This window comes from Centroberyx gerrardi, chromosome 21 (assembly GCF_048128805.1).
Source record: "Centroberyx gerrardi isolate f3 chromosome 21, fCenGer3.hap1.cur.20231027, whole genome shotgun sequence".
NCBI classification, from domain to species: domain Eukaryota; kingdom Metazoa; phylum Chordata; class Actinopteri; order Beryciformes; family Berycidae; genus Centroberyx; species Centroberyx gerrardi.
This window is the reverse complement of record NC_136017.1, coordinates 11,104,483-11,127,438: the sequence shown is the minus strand read 5'-3', so window position 1 is coordinate 11,127,438 and position 22,956 is coordinate 11,104,483. Positions and strand designations below refer to the sequence as shown.

At 42.8% G+C, this 22,956-nt stretch overlaps 3 protein-coding genes across 4 annotated transcripts; 2 read left to right on the top strand and 1 right to left on the bottom strand.

The window, feature by feature from the left end:
- Positions 1–354: 354 nt before the first annotated feature.
- Positions 355–9,321, top strand: retreg2 (reticulophagy regulator family member 2). Its single transcript, XM_071923796.2, has 9 exons — positions 355–637; positions 1,186–1,289; positions 2,131–2,161; positions 2,633–2,762; positions 3,590–3,674; positions 4,134–4,271; positions 4,957–5,045; positions 5,634–5,769; positions 6,362–9,321. The coding sequence occupies exons 1-9, from the start codon at positions 384–386 to the stop codon at positions 7,168–7,170; spliced, it is 1,776 nt and encodes a 591-aa protein (XP_071779897.2). The 5' UTR covers positions 355–383; the 3' UTR covers positions 7,171–9,321.
- A 148-nt stretch (positions 9,322–9,469) lies between these two features.
- mdh1b (malate dehydrogenase 1B, NAD (soluble)) lies at positions 9,470–13,269 on the bottom strand. The gene is made up of 10 exons (XM_071923807.2): positions 13,248–13,269; positions 13,051–13,163; positions 12,813–12,947; positions 12,174–12,316; positions 11,579–11,747; positions 11,057–11,417; positions 10,772–10,913; positions 10,163–10,338; positions 9,805–9,944; positions 9,470–9,672 (listed from the first exon to the last, which is right to left on the bottom strand). The coding sequence occupies exons 1-10, from the start codon at positions 13,267–13,269 to the stop codon at positions 9,646–9,648; spliced, it is 1,428 nt and encodes a 475-aa protein (XP_071779908.2). The 3' UTR covers positions 9,470–9,645.
- Positions 13,270–13,536: 267 nt separating this feature from the next.
- fastkd2 (FAST kinase domains 2) lies at positions 13,537–22,905 on the top strand. Of its 2 annotated transcripts, XM_071923803.2 has the most exons (12): positions 13,537–13,694; positions 14,022–14,719; positions 14,877–14,980; positions 15,427–15,535; positions 15,910–16,033; positions 16,254–16,393; positions 16,587–16,759; positions 18,670–18,833; positions 18,932–19,168; positions 19,607–19,691; positions 21,029–21,143; positions 22,416–22,905. In XM_071923803.2, exons 2-12 carry the CDS (start codon positions 14,066–14,068, stop codon positions 22,524–22,526), a joined length of 2,016 nt encoding a protein of 671 aa, XP_071779904.2. In that variant the 5' UTR covers positions 13,537–13,694; positions 14,022–14,065; the 3' UTR covers positions 22,527–22,905. The 2 variants fall into 2 exon arrangements, 1 of the variants encoding a protein (XP_071779904.2); XR_013507594.1 differs by lacking the exons at positions 13,537–13,694; positions 19,607–19,691 and having other exon boundaries at positions 13,735–14,719; positions 22,416–22,449.
- Positions 22,906–22,956: the final 51 nt, after the last annotated feature.

The following is a 22,956-nucleotide window of genomic DNA, read 5'->3' as shown; positions in this document are numbered from 1 at the left end:
TCAAATAACTCAGTGGAATAATTATCTTAAATATGCAACTTTGGCTGTAAAATAGTCTAGTATACATGTGGTATTTGAGTCTGTGAAGTTTCAACAGCACTATATATATTTCATGTTGCATAGGCGCATATATATTGCTATGAATGCATACTGACCTTTTCAGGGAACAAACAACAATTGTATTTTCATATACTAAAAAAAACATTCTTTATTCTTTATTTTCACTGGTACTTGTTCAAAAGATCGTTGCCACATGTGCGCCAATAATGCATTTATTTTGAAAGTAACAACCGGAAAACTCATTTTTTATTCTGGCCAGCTTGACGCTGGTCATTCCATATACCCCGTGATCTCCAAAACAACATAACAAAGTGGGGGAAAACATGGCGAGCGGAGAGGAGGCCACAAGACGCCCCTCGGTTACCTCCTCTTCGGTCGGCCTGGAGGCCCTGTTCCCTGCCGGTGCATCGGAGCAGGCCTGCGGGGACGGGAACCCGGAGCTTGTCCTCTTGCGGGAGCGTCTCCAGAGCTGGCTATCGCAGTACGAGCCGCTGCTGCTATGGGTGCAGAGGCTGCTCGTCTGGGAGAGGCCGTTGTACAGCATCTTTGTCGCCCTGACACTCAACACCTTATTCTGGTAACCGTCAAGTCTGTCGTTTATCGTCGTTTATCATCCAACTGTCACCTTGATAACGTTGTAAATGAAGTGAATCGTTAGCTAGCTGGCTAACGTTAGCGAGGCTATTACCAGTGTATGTCAAGATAAGTTAGCTAATCCCACGTCTTTAGCCTAATGCTAACGTAGCTTGCAAGCCAATTTAAACTTAATTTTCAGCCTGGCTAATTCGGCGACATGCATTAAACACCATCTGTGGATATTGTATGGCACTGACAAAATAGGAAGCCAAAGTTATTTTGAACTGTTACCCCTGTTAACTTTTGTACAGCTCAGCCCTAGCAAACCCTCATGTCATGCTGAGTGGCCCAGGCCTTCTAACCAGCTGTCAGTTACATACAGATTGTTACTCTCTCCCGCCTCATATTCTGCAAGATCAACTGGTGCTATGTAGTAGTATTTATTAAGTGTAACGTGGAAGTGAGTTTCTTGACAGTGAAGTGTATTTCCATTACGTTTGTGTTGCTGCTGAACATAAGCCAAACTGTATTTATGTATGTATTTCCCAGGCTCCTGTCCTCCACCTCCCTGCGGCCTCTGTTCCTACTCAGCGTGTCTCTGCTGGGACTCATGCTGCTGGAGAGATGGAAGCATAAGTTGCCTCTCATCACTGGTAAGACCAGCATTTATGTAATGTGAATCTTGTCCTCTGGGTTTGTCACTCAGTACTCAAGCAAATGTTCATGTGTTGCTAAGCCAGTTAAAACTTGTGTTTGTGGAACATTGTACCTTCACTGGATGGAGAAGCCTAAACTGACTTTGTGTTTACACTTTTTCATTGTGTTATAAGGGTTTACATGCTTAAGAAAATATTTCCTCATAACTTTTTAGTGTAAGAATATTAATAAACAAGTGGAATCTGATCAAAATATTGCATTAGAATCAATTCAGGTTAAGGGATTCCCGTAGACATCCATACTTGTATAATAAATATGTAATCAACAAATTGGAGGTGGCAGACATTGACTGGTCAATATCTGATTTTTAATAAAAGGCAAACCAATATATTTGTCTAACCCAACCCAAAATACATCTCACCCAACCCAAAATACATCTCACCCAACCCAAAATACATCTCTTCAAGGCTCCATTACTCTGTTAATCCTTGTAACAGGAGCTCTGTCTTGTCACTTAGAGAATGATGAATCAATGTGAGAGTGAAATCTGACCCAGCTCCATGTTTTACATTTCTGTGGTTGGGCTTTTTTTTGTTTTGTTTTTTAGACCAAAGAAATGGGTCTGTCTGTTGAATGACTTACAGTCTATTTACCCCAAGGGTCCATAATCTTCTTGAAATACTGGTCTTTTAGTTTGCATTTAGTTTGAATGCATTGCATTTTCTGTCTGTGACTCATTACACGCACATGTTTTTTGCTAAGTCTACTAAAACATGCTCTGTTTTAAAAATTGTACATGATCTACTGCTAATCGTATGTTTTTTTCCTCTACTGCAGTTCAACATGTAGAGACCCACCCAGTACAAAGGTGTGTAGTGTATAAATGCTAAACAGAATGCCTGTATTATAATATTCTCTACTACACTACTCTTAATATTAGCATTCCCTGAAGTTGCTCTGGATAAGTGCATCATCTAAATCTCTAGCATGACATTCAAGTAAAGTACTTGACATTCAAGTAAAGTCCATCAATGTCTCTCTGACATTTCCTCACATTTCCCACCCTATCATCATAACTAATGTTAGTCTACTGGTCTAGTTTGGTCTGTTTAGTGTGTGTTCATCTTGTGTCCCTCCCTCCCTCCCTCCCTCCCTCCCTCCCTCCCCTCTCATGACTTTAACATGGAATCCTACAGGACCTCTCTCTGAAACCTCAAATATAGCCTGAAGCGTGTTAAGTACAGGTTTTTGTTCCTTGCAAGTGTTGATTTTGTCACTCTCTTCCTGTGTTTGTGGGTGTGTTTTTGGGGTGTGTGTGTGTTTCCCTCTCCGCATACAGAGAAACCATGAGCACGGAGCAGCGTCTGCTCAGTATTCCCGAGCTCAGCCACCACCTGGCAGAAAGTTACCTGACCTGCTGCCTCTACCTGCAGGAGATGCTGCAGTACAAGCAGCAGAACCATGGCAAGGTACAGCACTTTGGCTCCGGCTGCTATGGCCAAAGAGATTGCATAAAGGAAGAGAGTCGACGGGAGTTACGAGCCTTGGGAACGTTTGTAGTTTTATTTCTATTTTGGAAATGCACAGCTGCACATGTCACCCATTAAGGATCTTTATGAGACTGCCAGTAGACCAGGGAGAATCATGATGATAATGTGCCTAGCTTGTGTTCCCACCTTGAGTCCTGAAGTCGGATATCTTGTCCCTCACCATCTTGGGTTTACCTTTATAAGGTATAGGTTTATTCTGAGTGAAAGAATGTCTGTCTACACACAGACCATATGGGGATTTGTGGGGTACAGCTAACTCGCTAGCGGTGCTACTTGTCTCTCCGTATGGTAACATTACAGAGTTTTTAATTAGCATTTTGCAGTTCGTTGACAGCAGCCAGATATGTAAAAGTTAACACTGCAAACACTGACAGGCTGACAACAAGTAGATGTTTAAATTTAGTTTTCACCAACAATCTAAATCTGTGGTTGGGATGAGAATCTACAAGACGGGGATCAGGGTGTATCTCGCAAGTGTGTAACCCCCCCCCCTTTTTTTTTTTTTGATGTTATATATAGATTCCCTGCTGCCAAGCGCATTCACACAAACTATCTGATCTCTGCAGGCGCTGCAGTTGTGAGAGCACATTCAGACATTCTCCTTTCTCATACACACACACACACACACACACACACACACACCACACACCTGCAGAGATGCAACTTTTTCACTTCCTCCTCTGTACCCCTGTTACCTCATCCAGTTTAAAGGTGTAGTAACCCAATTTTCCCTCTCTGTTTCCCAGTTCTGTGTGATGATGTGCAGTGGCTGTTTTGTGCTAGCTGTGGTTGGACACTATGTACCAGGAATCATGATCTCCTATATCATAGGTGAGCCATCTCCAACCTCATTAGCATCACAAACTCTTTCACGTGCCAAGCCCTGACTTTCCATTGCATTCCTTGGCTTTCATTACCACAGTGGGTGTGGTTATTGGTAACAATAGTGTTGATACAGAATAGAGTAATCACATATGGTGGGTGGTTTTGCATTCTTTGTTAATGACTTTGCTAGAACTGATATCAGGAATCCTGTTTGTGCAGAATCATGTTTGTCTAATACTTCTCCCTTGGCATGGCAGTGTTTTGTACCAAGTGGATGGATTTTTTCACACCCACTTGTTAAATGTATCTCTTCATACCCCATCAAGTAGCTGGATCATCACTACAAATTCTGCCTTTTTGCACACAAAGTATCCACTTTGTATGCATTAGCATGGTGCTTTGATACTAGTCATGAACAAGGGCAGTCAATGGGATTGTCAATTTGTTGTGTCTGGACCTGTCCAGTCCTAAGCGTGCTGTTGTGGCCGCTGGTGGTGTACCATGAGCTGATCCAGAGGATGTACACCGGCCTGGAGCCAATCCTGATGAAACTGGACTACAGCATGAAGGGAGATACCGAGCACCGCAAGCACGACAAGAGGAGTGAGTGCTATCGTAACACACACCACTGACAGCAGTGCTTGTGGTTGTAACATTGATACAGGCCTTTAGCATGTATGTTTTACACCAAAGAAATCTACAACATAAGCTTTCCATGCCTGAGCTGTTTAGATTAGCCGTGATACTGTCACAGCATATGTCAGCTGATATGTTACCTGCAGTGAAATATAACTTTTAGCTTCATGATAGTTCTCCCTTCCAAGCCATATTTAAAAACACAACATGCAGCGTCGATTATTCACGATAAACTGTATTTACGTAAGCACTAAGCAGTAAGATTCTGTGATTTTCTTATCAAATTGGAATTTTCTTTTCTTATCTATTTGATACCCTCAGACTCCAACTATTGCAAACACAGACAGAAGAATGAGCACTATTGTAACACCATGTGTTACACAATCTGACAATAAATTTTAGAGTCAGAACCCCTAAAATGGAACCGTGCTGTATATCAACAATGTGATTAGAAGTTCCTCTGGTTACTATTGCACCCAGACCCCATATGTCACACTTACTGTACTGTAGGTCACTTAAGAAGGTGTGGCCATAATACTGAATGCCACTCAGCCATCACTTTCATGTGTCGCTGGTGTGCTATCCGAAGTTCACATGCCTTTTTTCCCCTTCGGTCGAGGGTGAGCATTTTAAAACTGTGTGTTTTTAACAGAGGTGAAGAAGGAGGTGGAGGAGGGGGACGAGCCCAGGGCCGAGACGGAGAGCGAGAGCGAGGAGGAGCTATCCTGTTTCGCTCCGACGGTAAGGACACACGCCTGAAAACCCACCCCACCCACACTGTCGCATAGGCTCATCGAGAGTGTGTGTACAGCTGCCATAAGGCCACCACTGGGAGCAGGGCAGCGCCGGGAGCAGGATGAGGTGTGACGGGATTAGTCGTGGTCCTCGTGATTGTGGGGCAGCCTAGTCTTAGTTTAGCTTTTTTTATTCTCCCTTTCAGGCTTTTTGCCTCAAGGCTTGCAAGTATTCCACATATCTCAAGATCAAGGCATTTATCTATTCATGATTTTTTTGGGGGGCATTTTTGCCTGTAGATAGTTCAAAGTAGAGAGAGACCGGAAAGATTGGGGAGAGAGAGGGGAATGACATGAGCCAGATTTGAACCCAGGATGTCACATTTACATGGTATGCGCCTTAGACCACTGAGCCACCAGGGCGCTTTATTTTTATCTATTTTATTTAGAGAAAGTTGTGTATTAGTATTGTAGAATTTGCCAGAGTCCATAAATCATCCTTTGAAAACACTTAAAACCCTTCTGAGACTCCCTGTGGAGAAGCAGGTCTTTGCTGTGCAGTGATGTGACCGAGTGCTGTGTTGTCGTCGGTCAGGTGGACGTGAAGACCACGGCCCTGGCCATGGCCATCACAGACTCTGAGCTGTCGGATGAGGAGGCGTCCATCTTGGAGAGCGGAGGATTCTCCGTGTCCAGAGCCACCACTCCTCAACTCACTGACCTCTCCGAAGGTAAATATCACTCATGTTAATGAGAAACTTTATTGGTCCCCGTAGGCAAATTCTCTGTGTAGCGTGTTGAGCATACACAGTATTGAAGAGCTGACTGTTTGAGCTAACTGTTGGACTACGTTCACTTTCTCAAATGGTGCTGCATCATATTTTCGTGTGTCTGTATACAAGACTACAGTCACAGCAATCAAAGAAGAAAAATGGTCTGCTAGCAGAAAACGGTGTTCAGGCCTGCCCGATTTCAAAGAAATATTGAAATGAAGCAAGCCTGGAAATATTTGTTCAGTGTGTGTGTGCAGACCATTTTTCTTCTTTGTCATGCTCCACTAGTTCTGTGCCTCAAAATAGTTTTTCTAACCGGATAAGCACGGTGGTTTTCCACTCAAGTCTACAGTCCTCTTTGTATCTTAAAATTGTGATCTGTTCATCTTGTGTTTTGTTTTTTAATTAATTTTTGCATCCTTTCTTTTGGTTGCTCTGGAAAGCTCTTTGTGATGAACTTGTTTTGTAAATTGCACAAAATAAATATAAATGAAATGGATTTTAATGCTTTTTAAATGAATTTGACTTTGCTCTTGCACCTCTCCTCCAGACCTGGACCAGCAGAGTGTGCACAGCGACCCAGAAGAAGCCTACCTGCGGGATCTGCCCGAGTTCCCCTCCATTGAGGAGTTCCCGTCCATCGAGCACAGCCTGCTTCACTTCCCCCTGCGGGGCCCCGGCCAGGGTGACGGAGCCCAGGGCGGGGGGCCGTCGGAGGGGGAACCTTTGAGCCCCGCCAGCCTCCTCATCCAGCACCTGGCGTCCCCGCTCCACTTTGTGAACACGCACTTCAACGGACACGGACGGCCACCCGGAGGGGAGGGGGGCGGGACGCCGGGGGCCGGGGGAGAGGAGGAAGCGGGGCGGGAGGGAGGAGAGGAGAAGGAAACCGCAGTAGCCCAGGATGCACAGCGCTCCCTGGAGGCCTTGAGCGAGGAGATCGTGAGCACGGCCATCTCCACCGTGGTGCAGAACACTCTGTCGGCCCTGCTGCGCTCCAGCGAGGCCAGCGAGGAGCCCTCCCTGGCCGAGTTCCTCCCCACCGAAACCCCCCCCAGCGCTCTGGAGACCTCCACCTACCCCACCGATGCCACCGCCGCCGCTCACACTACGACAACGGCGGCGCTGGGGCCCGACGAGGACCCGGACGAGGCGGTTACAACAGAAAGCGGCGCCGGCGAGGAGATGCCTGACGACACGCTAGTTCCAACCGAGGAAGAGGACTTTGAGCTTCTGGACCAAAGCGAACTGGAGCAGATGGACGAGGCGCTGGGCTTCAGCTCTGACAGACAGGCGGTGGGCGGAGCCTCAGAAGCTCCAGACACGCCTCCGTCTCCCCAGCATCAACCGCAGTCCTAGCTTCCCTTCTGCCTCCCGCCGCCCCCACCTCCAACTGTTTTGTTTTTATTTGTACATGTTAGAACTACATCATATACATACCTACTGCTATATACATTTATCAGAGGGTCTTGGGTCGAGTGACCGTCGGTTGGTGTTTGTGTGGCAGATGGGTGCGATTACTTGGTGCGTTCTGCTTTCACAGACTCATGTAGCAGAGGTTTGTTCAGCCTTGGCGCTTGAGGTGTGAGGTTTCTAGTCCCGGAAATGGCCAATCATCAGATCAAGGCTCATCAGCTACTGTTAGGTGGCATTCAGAATGATACAACATTGATCTTTGTACATTGAAATACACAAACTGTCATCGATAATATAATTGTGCATCCACAAGAGAGGTTTTTGTTGTGTCGTGCTGCATGCTGGCCTGATGGTATGTATCATGTTGTCAGATGAGGGCATGTTCATGGCAGAATTAGCTTGGGGTAAAAATGTATAGAGGAGTCATTGTCATGGGTGACACCGCGTTTCATCTCTGCGTTTGTGACACCTCATTCACCATCTGGCAAGAGAGTCCAACCCTCTTTCTCACTGTGCATAGTGAGAAACCGAGTTCAGTCTCCTGTCACAATAATGATGCCTCTGTTTTCCATCTGGACGAAGAGCTTAACCCTTCCACCTTGTTTTCAGTCACTAGCAGATGTTTATTTAGACGGTCTTATTGAGAGAGTCGAGATGTTGGATTATATAGCTATTAATATATGATATAAATTATTTAATTTAACGGTCAGTTAATGGAACTTTATCGTTGTGCTGAGGGAAAATTTAAAAGTAATTGATTTTATCCCTACAGTCACCCATATTGATTGTATGATATGCATTTTAATGGACTCCAAAGTTCAAAATGTAGTTACATATTCCCAATGTTTGACATAGTAAAACAACAATAGTGTTATCTTTCACGTTATCCTTACTTCCAAGGTTACAGTTTTGACTAAAAGCACTCAGTCATTAGTGGTCATTTTCACTCGTTGCCTGGAAATGGAAACTAATACTTTGACGTTCTTGGATGTTGGCAAGTAATCGATCTTTACCCAATACACACAAGTGACTTTGATGTGGCAACATAAAATAATTGCTCCTGAATTTCTTCTTCGTGATTGAGGCCTAATTTCTATTGAGATTTGTGAATATGATTTCATTTTGCCATCTAAAACATCCTCATGGACTTAGTAACTGTATTTGTTCTTGATCTACAACTCTGTTGAAAAATGCAGGCTTCCTGGCAGACAGACCCACCCATGTCCAACTGTTTGTACATGTATATTCATCACTGGGATATGTATATTTACAAAAGGATCTAGTTTGTGCCACGAGGAGTCCATGCATGCCATGCATCACGCATGTATTTACCATGATCAATATTTGAGGTCAACCTTCTAAAGAATGTTATTTTTATTCAAGCAGATTTTTCTTTTTTGAAGGGATATAAAAAAATGTAATTACATGTTATGTATCTGGCCGCTGCTGAGGATTTGTGGAAAAGTTTGACTTGACAAAAACTGACAAGAGAAATCAAGCACTAAGCTCAAGAGGCTGGTTTTGCATTTGTATACCACTCAGCATCTGAATCTCAGGGGTGGGTTGTACAAATTGAATATAACATTGCAGAATACGTGTCCATTTCCCAACTTGTCATAGTGCACTGTATTTGTACTAACCTTTCCTTTTCTTGGTCAATGCCTCCTTGTGTATAGTGTAGAAATGCTAAAGGAACGTGTATATTCTGCATGTAAAAACAGCACTCTGTTAAAGTTCTCCTTGTCAACTGATAAAGTACTGCACAATTTGTGACAAATTTGCAATTTGAATGTTTCAGGTTAAATGAGCCTGTTAAATTTGACTTTAATATTGTCACTGAGGGCAATAAAAGTTTTGATGTATCCTGATTTTTAAAAAACGACCCCATTGTAAATGACAACAGGCGGCAAGTCATGACATCAGATTTAGAGAAGGATATTAACAAAGACTAGTTTGTGTATTGTAGTAGTGTGTTTGTTTTATGCTTAAAATATCGCTTCTAGAACTATAAAAAGGCACTTAACAAGAACTGTACAATTTTAAAATTTAAAAAAAAGGAATCTATTTTCTAATTTCTCCTTTTTTCCAGAAAGTACTCAGTTTGATCTTTTACATCTATAAATACAACGGCCTGGGACAAGTTTCACAAAAGCTGAATAGATTTATTGTCATTTCAACTGGTTAAACAAAATTGCAACTCTCAACATGTGAAAGTCAAAGAGAATAAAAGAACAAACTGAAACAAAGATCAATTCTGGCATTCAAGTTCATCTGGTTCATTTGCTTTTATCCTTTGTAACCTGTTTCTTTCTTACCCTCCTTGCTAGTGACATTTTTCAGGTTCAATTCATGAAAATACGAACAAAACCACAATATTTTGAACGGCTACCAAATGTCCTCTCCGTCCATAGCATGCATTTAACTCTCTGATCCAAGTTCTTTTTCCTGGGAAAGAAAAAAAAAATAATATCACTGTTCATTCCCTAGAGAGACATTTCGAAAACACCACTAGGTAAAGGAATGGCATGGTATGGTAGCTTAAATACGTGTGCAACTGTAATTTTTGACTTGACATACCTGTCTGAGTTCATCTGCAGAAAGCCGTAGTCTCTCCCTCAGCTCGTCTCCAACGGTCGCATCAAACAGCGCAGACCATTTACCTTCCTTGAAGGTCACTGGAATTGAGAAGACTGTGCCATCTGGGAGGTTGTACTGGTCTGCAAATAGACAGAGACAATCATACTTCACTGTTGGTAAAGTCAATCAAATCTAGAGTTTCACAGATATGAATTAAGCCAAGTGATAGGCTGCTCTAAATAGTTTCCTCTCTCATCAAATATCCTGTTTCTTGAAGACTAGACTTCATCCACGCCCATACAACCCACCTCTTGTTGGTATTATCTATGCATTAACCTTGACTCTGTCTTCACAGTACCTGGGCATAATACACCCAGAGAGAGGACCTCATCTGGACTGGAGATGCCGTTCCAAGCCTTCAGGACGGTGAGGATCCCGTTGGCGGCAGACACGGCAGCTGCTCGGCCGGTCTTGGAAGCCACAGCCGCACGCTGACAACTTACCAAGTCTTGGAAGTCTGTCTCCAGCCATTTCCTTAGAGGAAGGAGAAGAAGATTACTTTTGTACAGTTTGGCGTTTTGGCCATATCCGTACACAGGATGTGTTTGATCTGAGAGGTCAGCTGCATGGGGATTGTGCAATGGTACTGGCACAGACAGGAGTCAGACGGGGAACGGTTAGATAGGCAGTGCTGTGATGGTAGACCAGTGCCAAACCTAACGGTGTTTTGTTTGTTTTAGCCTGCTTAGGTGCCAGATGGGTGGGGTTTACCACACAGGGCAAAACAATAAGTGTGATAAGGTTTAGAAAGTCACTTAAGTATACTTATCTGTTACTGACAACTTGCATTAATTTGACTGAACTGTTCTGTTCAGTGTATGGTAATCCCCATCAATCTAGTATTTCAAGCTGAACTCAAAACTCTCAAAATTAAAGCAATTTATTCAAGTTTGTTATTACCACCAACCTGTCGTAAAGCATCTCTAGGACTGGTTGGGAAAAGGAGGCCGGTCCCTTGATTGCCCCATCATAGTTGAAAACCTGCGCCCTCTGCAGGTCAACATAGAAACTACCACTGATGTTCCCCCACACAATGACATCTGTAATATCTAGAGAAGAAGAAGAAGGAGCAATGATTCATTTGGTATAAAGAGTCTGGTAGGAAGATAGTTTTAGCTCCATTGTACGTCTCCTGAAAACTGGGCTATAATTGAATCAGTGTTTCATAAGAGAGGAGGGGTAATTTGGCTACCTGATGTCCTCACTTTCAGCTTCTTCGCGATGACGGCCCTGGCTTCATACTCCAGCTGGGTTGCCATGGTGACAAAGCGGCGGCTGTCGATGGAGCGGGCGCTGTCCAGCAGCAGGGAGCACCTCAGGTTGACAAATGAGTCGCCGGCCACCAGCAGCTTCACCTCCTTGTTGGCCCTCTCGTCGATCAGTCGTCCGTAGTCTCTGTACCGGGCTGAGAGTCTCCTTACCTGCCTCTTCTTCTCCTCCTCCTCCTCCTCCTCCTCGTTCTCTCTGTCGCTGTCATCAGCCCAGCGCTCATCCAGCAGTAGGATGACATCCGCTTCCTGGAAGGCTTGTTCCAGATCTGTGTGAACGGTTACCTGTTCATAGATATAGTCAGATATCTGCATTTTTAGGGTGATGTTACCAAGTCTATGCTCTGTATAATCAATATCTAGGCCTAGCTAAGTGTATTAGTCACCACAGGGGTTGGAGGGGGACAATTGAATCTCTATATACAATCTATATACAAATCCTATACCTGATGGAGCAGAGGGAGAGCCAGGTCCTCCGTCTCCATCCTCAGGCCCTGCATTCCCTCCTCGTCCCCCTCCAGGTCCAGAAGGTGGAGGCTGATGGTGGAGACCTGGGGGAACAGCTCAGAGGAGACCAGGCTGGGGATCAGGATGTGGCAGGTGGGGTTGAGAGCACTGGGAGTGGATATGGAAGAAGAGGGAACATCACTTAACGCTCACTTAAATCGGAATGCGTGACCACTGATGACTGCTGAAGATTGCATTTACAACTGTATCATATGTATATTCGCTTTGCAGTCCAGGGACGGACCCACATCTGTATCACATCAGCAAATTATACGTTAATAATAGTAAGTGAAAGTGTATGCATGACAAAGTTGGTTCTGGTTGAAACGCTGCACAAAATAAACCACAAAGACAGCAATATTTCAGATGCTAGTGTTCTTTTTCTAATTGTTCTGCGCTTCACATCAAGCATCTGCTTACTTTACTAAGTGTTTTCTGTAAATTGCCACTCTAGCCATCAATCTGTGAGCAATTTGACAAACTGAAAGACTTCCATAAAGTCTTTAGTGAAAAAAAGTGTTTTTCTTCACCCACCCGCTGATCCATATATGAAGAGGCTGGATGAGGTTGAGCTGATGCTGCTCCTCTGCAATCAGGTTCTTCTTGGTCTCCAGATTCTCTGCTGCAATCTTCAGCATCATATCTGTGGGCATGTCTGACATGATGCTGTAGTAGTCCTGCCAGAGCCATTGACAGAAAGAATTTGGTAAGTTTGGACTATGGATTTCATGCCTGAGCTTTTCTTGAACTAAGACTTGTTGGCTGCAGACATATAGCAGTGCCATCTGCAACATTTCCATTGTGTGATCCCAATGTTTTCCAATCAGATCGCATAAAATCCCTGGATAGTTTAAAATCAGTCATGGAGCAGAACTTTGGAGCTAGCACTGAAAATTGGCTGCCACAGAAAAGTGCAACAACCAAACTCCTTACAGCTTTGCAAGGCAAACATCAGCAATGTAATAATAATAATGCAATGCTCTCTCTCTTATGGTGCCATTTCTTCCATAGATATGAATAAGATTGCCAAGCTTGTGATTGCTCTACATCCACATTTGAAGGAAATTTGAAGGAGACATAATTAGTTTAGGGAGACAGGCAAGGAGGATAAGCATAAATAATTGGACATCGTAGTCATGAGTTTGGGAGTGATTTAAATTAAGAAATATTTACCTGGCAATGCTCCAGGAAGTCACTGAAGCCCCCTAAGATCATCCCTCTGCCCCCACGGTCTACCAGCTCCCTCCAGATCAAGGGGGACTGCTCGTGTTTCCATCCATTTGTTTTGCAGGTGGCCTCCAGCCATTCCTGTCAGAGGCCAGTGAGAGAAGATGCTGACATGATGAACAAAGTGACACCAGGCATATACTCATTTGTAAATTTAAGAGATTTGACTAAGTTTAAATGTTACCTTCCACTCATCCGGGTGAATGGAGATCTTATGGATCCTGAAGTTTGGCAGAGATCCTTGCAGGAGGTCTGCTAGAAGTTCTGCTTTGGCGTAATAGGGACAGTCTGCTTTACCTGAAGAAATTAAACAGAAATACGTCATATAATATAAAACAATATAAGTCACCGCAACTTGTCAAAACTAAAAAGAAGCTTTACCTGCAAGCACAAATTTTGCCATCTCTCTAGACAGCGTCGGTTGCTAGGAAACCAGCGATGTTACGCTTAATTGTGTCCGACAAGGAAACAATACGGACATATACAACATCCAGATATTTTCTAACTATGAGAACTATGGCTGAAAAGTGTACCGCTTCCTTATATTAACCGTAAATATAAATATAATATTAATGATATTTCGTATTCACAAAAACATACTTTGGTAAATGTTTTACAGTTCTTGACAGCTCATGTTGTATCGAGGGGGACCTAAAATGGCAGCGCACACACCGAGTGGCGTGGAATATGCTAAAATGAACTGGATTAGTTAACGTTACACAGGGTAATATAAAAGGTTTATGTCTTATACGCCGTTTTCTGCGAGATCTTACATGACCCAGTAACTGCCATGTGTTCCTTTGGGAGAATGATATCTATTTTTATAAGGTTAGAGTAACAAGGTAGCATCTTAGCTAGTGTTAGCTGGCGTTTTTTTGACCTTGCAGCTCAGAAATAGTATCTCATGTCATTACTAAAAAATAATGTATCACTGTTGCGACCGAGAATGTATAGTGGAAGTCGTAGGAGTGAAGCCAGACAGTTTTAACTGACTGAAAGTTGTCATTACTTGGACTCCATCTCTACCATTTTCCAAATTCCTGTCAGCTTTGTCACTAGTGGAAGTAAAGACTATTTGCTGTACACCAGGACTTTACATGTCTGAAAGTGTTGGACTACAGTAGTAAGTCCTAGTATCTCGTTTCTATTTTTCAGTTCCTACACCTCTCTTTCAGTAGCTTCTAAATTATCAGGGAACCATGTCAATCTGGGTGACAGAAGAGGTGATGAGGTGGGCCATGCGCTTCTGCAGCCGCAGGTCACTATGGCAACAGCGCGGCCTCCAGGTCATGGCATCAGTCAGAGACGCTTCTTCCCCTGATCAGCCATTATCACACATTTGGAGCACCAGACAGAGCCAGACCCTGCTGGCAGGGAATCTTGTGAGTCCAGTAAGATACTACTGTCAGGGCAAGATTCACACTGAGGGGCTGGAAGAGAAGGGGCATCTCTCCGCTCAGCCATCGCAATTGTCATTCCCCACTGAGATCCAGCCTACAGAGACTGTCTCGGAGAAGGCACTGAAGAGAATCCCTTTCTATAACAAGCTGGGGGAGTGTGGCTCCCCTACCGATGTGTTAGACTTGACCACTCAGTACTCGCCCACAAATCAGCAGATCAGCAACTGCCTGACGCACATGTGGGACACCACCAAGAGGATGTCAGAGGAGCAGCTGCGCTACGAGCTGCAGCTGATGTTCGAGCACCCCGGATTTGACAAGCTGCTGCAGAGGGCTATGAAGGTTGCGGGGCACATGCGGTCCAAGGACCTGACCTACTCCCTCCTGGCCATGGTCAAACTGGGTGTGCCCCAACGCAGCCTTGTGGTCCAGGCTTTCCTCCGAACCTGCCAGGTAGGCAGTCACAGGTCAAGTGGTAGATGGCCAATCGAATGTTGTGTGTTGTCAGACTTGTAGAAGTTTGTTTTTCCTGCTTACAGGAAAATTAGGTTCTCTTTGTGTAATGTGTCTGCTTCCTGTTTGTGTAAATGTGCGTTTTGTCCACTTACAGGAGAAAATGAATGAGTTTGATGAGAAGTGTCTGTCCATCCTGGCCTCCTGTCTGGACCACATGGACAGCAGCCCCAACGTCAATGCACTGAAGGAGGGCGTGAGGTGAGGTTCATCAAATGGTGTGTATGTTTTAGCCAAAATCAGGTCTTCATCATATATGTGTACACTAACCATCAAAAGTTTGGACACATCACAATTTCTTTATTTTACTATTTTCCACATTTAATAGAATAATAGTAAAGACATCAAAACTATGAAATAACATAAATTGAATTATGCAATGACCCAAATCTTATATTCTAAAACTATCTTATATTTCAGATTCTTTAAAGTAGGCGCCCTTTGCCTTGATGGAAAGGCAAAGGCTTTGGAAAGAAATTCATACATAGGATCAACTTCACTATTTATATTTGTCTAAAAAAACACATTTAACACATTTCAGAGCCATCCACATGTCATGTAGTCCAGCCAAAACTGAGGCCATCTCTTTTCAGATCCTGTCATTTTCAGATCTATTTACAATGATGTTTATTGTTCTTATATCCTAGGCTGATAGTGGACGCCCGTCTTCCCAGTATCAAGAATGTAGTGGCTCTGCAGACCGTGATGCGTCTAGTGGGCAAAGACGCCCCACTGGACCTCAAAAAGAAACTAGAGGTTGGTGCCTGTGCCAAGTGGTTCACCGTCTGCAATTAAGCAGTCAAAAGCTTGATTGATACAGCGCATTTTGTGCTTCAAGGCCATTGTATGCTGCCAGCTTGTCTTTGCTTCTGTTGCAGTGCCCCTGTATTTCTCTCTCAGCTCTCCTATAGTTTACAACCATTAAACACTAAAAAACAATCAGAGAGGGCAATCTCGCCTTTGCTAAAAAAAATAGTCAGCTGTGCTCGCTTGGCCGTAGGTCTATTTTACTTGATATAATCTGACCCATAGTAATACTGTTTGCATGTTTGTACCCCAAAAATGACCCGCATTTTTGCCAGTAGCTGCATTCACTGCATACTGACATCCTACTTGTGCACCCCCTTCAGAGAAAGGCTTTATCCATGACGGACCAGTTCAGCCTTCCCAACTCCCAGTACATGATCTCCACCATGGCCACCATGGGCTTCCACTCCAAGCCACTGCTGGACATCTGCAGTAAGAAGATCACAGGTAAAACCTCTTCTCACTGGGAAACATTCTGTGTTATCGAGGTTATTTTTTTAAAGAAAATATGTATAAGGGAGCATTTATCCTCCAACAAACCTCCAATGTCAAACCTTTGATAAAAATAAAAGTACAAAAAAAAAAGACATTAGGATTTTCATTTAAAATTCTTATCAACCCACTCTCCCTCTTTTCTTCCATCTCCACATGTCGTCCTCCCTGGTAGAGAATATCCATGGAATCCCCTTTAACAGAATATTTGTGGTCCTGAGGGCCTGTAAGGAGCTGCGCTACAGAGACTTGGATCTGCTCACAACCGTTTCGGACAACGTTGCCTCCACGATGGACATATGGAGCACCAAGCAGGTGCTGTGTACACACATACACACTCAAACATAACTGGATATCATTTACTGTAACTACACCTGCTCAAACACAACAAATACATGCTCACACTTACTCGTAACTGTCTTGTTTGAAAGCCTCTAACTTAACCCGGCTCATATCTTCGCTTCCCCTTCACCCCCGCGGTCCTAACTCTTTCTTCTATGTGTTCCAGGCGGTCCTCTTCCTGTCTGTGTTTGAGCAGCTGGCCTTCTGTCCCACGGCCTTGATGGAGGCCTTTGCTGGGAGGGCGATGGCGAACCCAGACGCTCTGACGCTCCGGGACCTGCTCTGTGTCCTCAAGGCCTACTCCTTTCTCAACTATGACCTGCAAGACCACAGGCAGCAGTAGGTCGCTCTTCTGTCTCTCATATATTCCTCATAGATATTCACAGGCCATGCAGATACATGTTGGGTACAGCTAACTCACTAGAGATGCTACCTGTCTCTCTTTATGCCTGCTTCCATTACACAATTATGACAGTTTTTCTCAGTCGCTTTGGTACATTTCTCGAGTCATCCTTAACATTTGCAAAACAGTAAGTGCATTTCTCAAAACAATTTGTCCAAACAGCACCACACAATGGATTACCTGCAAAAGCCCGCAACTTGCTCAAAATCCTTAGTTTATCTCTCAAAAGTAAATATTTATGTCAATGAACATGTCAGTGCCATCAGAATGACAAGTCCTTGTGTCACTGTTTACAAACAAGATAGTCAAATTGCTTAGCCATGTAGCCATATAGCAGTGTACTCTGTAAGTATTTTCTGATGTAAACTATGGCTAAGGTTTTGATGACAATGATTGAAAATGCACAAGGCTGCACTTTTTCTGTATGGCATTTATCAATTTCAACAGTACAAAGTTACACATTACTGTATGTGGGAGATTGATTGCAAGAGATTGGACAGGATTCACATTTACGCTTTTACTGTTTGTACTGTAATTTGTTGACAGACCATGTCATTGCAATACAAAAAAGAAAAAGACAAGACTGTTTCACAGCACTGTATAGCACAAAGGAAAAAAATACAAAATTAGAAATGTAAACATAGGAAACACCCCTTAGGCAGAACTGTACATGCAGCGCTGTATGGGGAATTATAGTGCGGTCTTTCTACAACTCCTGACGTTCCTGTCTTGTAACACTGTGTTGTTTTGTGCTCTGTCTATATATGCTTGCCAATTGAAGGTTCATGAGATGCACCTCTGAGCTATTTTAGAGAACTGGTTGATCATTGGTTGATCTAACGCTTCACACATTCCCCTTCATTAGTGAAAGTCAAGATTCACCTGAGAGCAATTCATCAATTCAGGACACATTTACAAAAAAAGTCTAATAGAAATGTATAGAAAATATGCTTGACAGATTATGACAACTGGTTCAACCATTTTGCATGTAATGACTTATGCAATGAACTAATGCCTAGATGTTTTGGGGGGTAAGACTATTCAACAGAGAACCAGTATAATACATTTTGATCAACATGACATAAGCAATTGATGATGTAGGAAACAGCAGACAATTGTACATAATCATTTGCATGAATGTGCCAAAGCATTTGCAATTTGTTCAAAAGAATGAGAAATTGCTTTTATGATGTGCACAAGTGACTAGATGATGTGGAGGTTGAACAAGTAGTTTTGAGAATTTCAATTCTGATCTGAGAAATGTACCAAAGCGACTGAGAAAAACTGTAACTCTCACCATTTTACAGTCTGTTGACAGTGGAGGACAGCCAAATATGTAAAAGTCTAACATCTGTCTAACATCATGACAGATCAAATATAACAAATTACAGGACAAATATAAATAATCAGATTTACTTTAGTGATGGTCTGAAAATAATCGGTTTGAATGGGAATCGTATTTCGTTTTTTTCCCAGTTAGCTATGTGGCTTGGATATCCTAAAAGCATCTTAATTAATCAACTGAGATCATCCATCATTGATTATTGTATAATAAAAGGATTATCCTAGTGCTAAGATGCTTTTGGGAAAGCCGCTTCTAAGCTGAGCTGAACTTAGCCACACTGTATTACAGTTTTACAGTACTTGCTGCTTTGGAACTGTGACAAATAGTATGGAGGGGAATCCTCAGAATCTGCTCAAATATGGATGGACACCCAACGAAGATGAAAAAGAGATACGCATATCTTTGCAGACAACCATATAAATCCATTTTAAAAATGTAGATGAAGGATGATGTTGATTGCCAGGCTTGATTTATTTGTTGGGTTTGACCTTGCGGCTCCAGGTTCCTGGACAATCTCAGCCAGGCTCTGGACTCCTACCTGTCCAAGATGTCTGCTTCTGCGGTGCTGAAGGCGGTTTACTGTCTGTGTCTGCTGGGCCACTTCCCGGCTGCACCACTGGAGCATCTCCTGCAGAGCAGTATACTGGAGCAGCTCAGCCCTACAAGTCAGACACTACACACACACACCCACACACATACACACGTTTAGCCCAGCTGAGGGAAACACACCTAATTCATATTTAATTTTTGCATCTCTATCCAGGACCAAAGCTTCTCCGCAGCCAGGAGAGAATGTTTCAGACAGTGGACTTGTGTCTCCGTCTGGACCGCCCTCCCCTCCCTCGGCCCCTGACCGTCCCCCCGTCTGTCCTGGGAGATCCCGCTTCCCGCAACCTGTCCGTCAACCCCAGGCTCTCGCGGGCCCTGCGGGACGCGCTGGGGGACGGGGCAGACGGGACGCTGCAGGAAGCGGTGGTGGTGGAGAACTTCTACCTCACAGGTAAAGACCGAATCATGGAGGGAGGCAGGGAATCCAAGGCACAAAAATTCTGGTGGTCTGTGAGACAGCGGGTGCATGTGATCAGTTGATGTTCAGCTCAATCTGTCGCATGTCTCTTCCCCTCTTTCTCCATTTTTACCTGTCTACTGTACTGTGGAATAAGGCAGAAATGCTTTAATAGCCTCTTTAAAAGCCTTCATTCTGTTGATTTATCATATAGAAAAGCAAAAAGTGAAGATAAAGACAGGCTTTTAGTTTCTTTTGGAATTTATGGGACACTACAATTGATTCATTATGTCTGCATTTTGTGCCTTTTCCCATTTATCCTACACTAAGCATTTATAGTGATTTTGAAAATGGCTCCAAAGCACAATTTCTGCTAGTTTTGAGACTATGATGGTAGCAGACGGACGTGTGTGTGTGTGTGTGGACTCTCAGATGGTGTGATAACCAAACCCCTGCCAGTGACTAAAGGGAGCAGCCCAGCAGGAGAAGAGTCTTCTCCAGCAGAGAGCAGTCAAAGGTAAAACATCGACACATCCACACTGGGTTGTAGTCGAGAACATCACTAGCCAGAATGTTTTTCATGGCCACATATTTCTTTCTATGGTCAGGAGGGGGAAGTTTGATGCTGTCTAAGCCGGTGCAGAGGATGTTGGGTCTTTCTGTTTAAAACAATGTAGGGCTTTGGCAGATGTCACGAGATTTTGTCGAACAGCAAACATCTGCTCATACATCTGCAGTACACCTGCAACAGTTGGAGCACGTGCAGTACGTCTGCACACTGTTATATAAAGAACTGCTTAGTGCACAGAATAGTGCTCCAAAGAGCAGGACTGCTTTTTAATACCACGGGGGTAACAGTGGCAGTGGTTTCATTGTTTAGTTTGCATCCAGTTTTGAACTCATTTTGAGGTTCAAGTTTGGACAGTAATTGAAGTTACAACAGTTTCAGAAGGATGTGCTTTTACTGAGGAGCAAGGAAACTGAAACTGAAATAAAAATAAAACGAGACTTTGTGAAAAAGCTAAAACTGAACTAAAACTATCTAGTCTACGCCCAACTGTTTTATGGACTTGTGTCCATTTGAAGTTTTCCTGTTAGTGCTCCATTTTAAATGCTTTTCTTTGTCAGATTTGTCACAGGGAGTCTTTAAATCAACGTGTATATTATATACTAAATATACACATTCATCTCTCTTATTCTCTCATTGTTTCAATAATTACTTTATAATTTTGCAGATCTTTCCATGAAAGATTAACAGTTATCAAATCCACCTATATAAGTACTACATAATTTAATGGTTCTTTCTAGAAAAGTCCTAAACAAATTATCAGGAACTCCACCAACGGAACTCTTTCTTCATTTTCCCTTTAATTATTACATAATTTACAATTACAAAACATTAACAGTTATATATCGGCTCCTTTTCAGGAAGTTATTAGGACATTTCTGACCAGTAAAATAACAACTGAACTAAAAAACTGAAACTAAAAAAACTGAACTAAAACTCAACATTTGTTAAAAAAAAAAAGAAAGAAGAATAAAATAGTAAAAACACACTCAAACACACTGAAAAAATAACTAAAACGAAACTGAAATTGAAATAAAAATTGAAAACCAGAAGTAATGAAAAATCTCAAGCTATAATAACCCTGCTGAGGAGAGTTGTCATATAGAGTTGCATATAGTGTTGTTTTGAATAAGTCACAGTGAAAACAAGGCCAAACTATAGTTGAGTTGTTTTTTTCTTCCAGTGACGTTCATCTAAGCAAACCTCTAGATTCATCCTGTCATGCCTAAATTCAAATGTTGACCTTTTAAAGCTGAGAAACATTTTGTCTTTTCCTGATGTCCTAGAATTGCAGTAATCTGCGTACCCCAATCCGCTTTCTGTTACGGGACGTCCCATCCCCGTGGTCCGCTGGCTGTCAAGATTCGCCATCTGAAGATCCTGGGATACACTCCTGTCCTGGTGAGACTCAGGCCGCTCCAGATCACAGATTAGGCTGTTCTTTTGTCAAGATCCTGTAGTCACTAGAGTCTTCTTCTAAAAGCTTCTCACTTCTTTTCTGTTGCTCTTTAATGTCTTTAAATGTCATTCTCATTCTCGGGTCCTAAAGGGCACAGTCATCTGTAAAGCAACAGTCTGTTATCTTAGAAAAATAAGATCAAATCTACATGCAGAGTAATTTTGAGAAATTCTCACATCTGACGGAATAACCAATACCGTTATAATTATAATGTTTCACCCACTTCAATTAACTTTTTCAAAAATCTCCCTTCAGCCACATGTAAAGACCTTGCTGTTTGTGGAGCTACATTATATAGAAAATTTAGCATTATGTAAACTAGTGCAGTGCCCGTTCGCCCCGCTGCTGCACAGAGCGCTGTTCGCTTGTTTATTCAAAGTTCATTAATATTGAACGTGTCGCGTGTCCAAATTGCACCAAATCCGACACTGCATGTCCTCGGGTCCCCAGAAATACACCCGCCAAGTATGAAGTCGATCGGACGAACGGTTCTCGAGATATGCGACGGACACACATACAGACGGAGATTCCTTGCTTTATAGTATGATGATAGTAATACATTTTCCCTCCAAAATGTCAGCTGGAATGAAAAGCATCAATTCCCATAGAAGCTTGTCAGTATTATGAAAAAAGAATGAGGGAGGAGCGCTTCTTGGATCTGAGGTAGAACACGGCAAAAAACAGGTGCTCAGTGGTTGGCGGGTACAATACCTTAGAAACATACTAGGGATATTCCTTGCCAGTCACATAGAAACAAATGAGAAAAAATAAAGGCATGAATTCCCCAAAGAAAAACCACGGCACTCCGTCTGCAGGTACAAAAATGTAAAAAGCCTTTATTATAATGGCTACATATTAAAATATTTTTAATTTGTAGCCATTTATAATAAAGGCTTTTTACATTTCATATTAAAATATTTTTAATCCTCTCTTCCATCACTCCTCAATTTTAAGGCTTCAAAAGGTATCATAAAGCTTTACAATGGAGCAGCATAGTCAGATTCTATTTTATGAACAAATGTCACATAGAAAATAATTGATTCTGTCACATAGTAAACTTTTCTTTCAATCGGCAAAGAAAAGAGTCAAAGTATCGTTTTGTTAACAGTATTATATTTGAAGTATTGGAACCAGTATCAGTGACACTGAAGTCAATTCTCAGTGATACCGAGCCTCGCGCTACATATCCTAATATCCCTCTCTCCGTTCCCCAGGTAACAGAGCAGGAGCTGGAGTCCGTGTCCAAGGAGGAGAGGGCGGCGGTCCTCAGGAGGCGGATCTTTCCAGAACACCAGGGAGCGGACGCAGACCCTAAAACGGACTGACTGGGATCTCGAGGACGGGGTCAGAGCGTTAAATGAATGTCAGGAACTAAACCTGGTTCAGCAGTCTCAGCCTGTGCAGTGATCAGAAACACACAGGCTGTGTGGTGCCATTTTGCTTAAGGATTTCTAGATTTATTCATGAAATAAATGCAGTGCCTGTAAAATTGCACCTGAAATACTAGTGACAATTTTAAGACTTCTGAAGTTAGAAGGATCCTCTGGAAATGATTTTAAATTCCAGGTTCTACTCATGAAATAGGGACGTATTCTTATGTCCTTAAAACTAGGTCATTCATCTGTATATAAAGGAGCAAAGTGCAGATGCACACAGTACATTCATATCTTGAATGTGGGAATACGTCTTAAATTGAATATTGAGCAGTGGAGATGTTTGATGTGGCCTTTTAACTGTGGTGATTTAGTCACAATA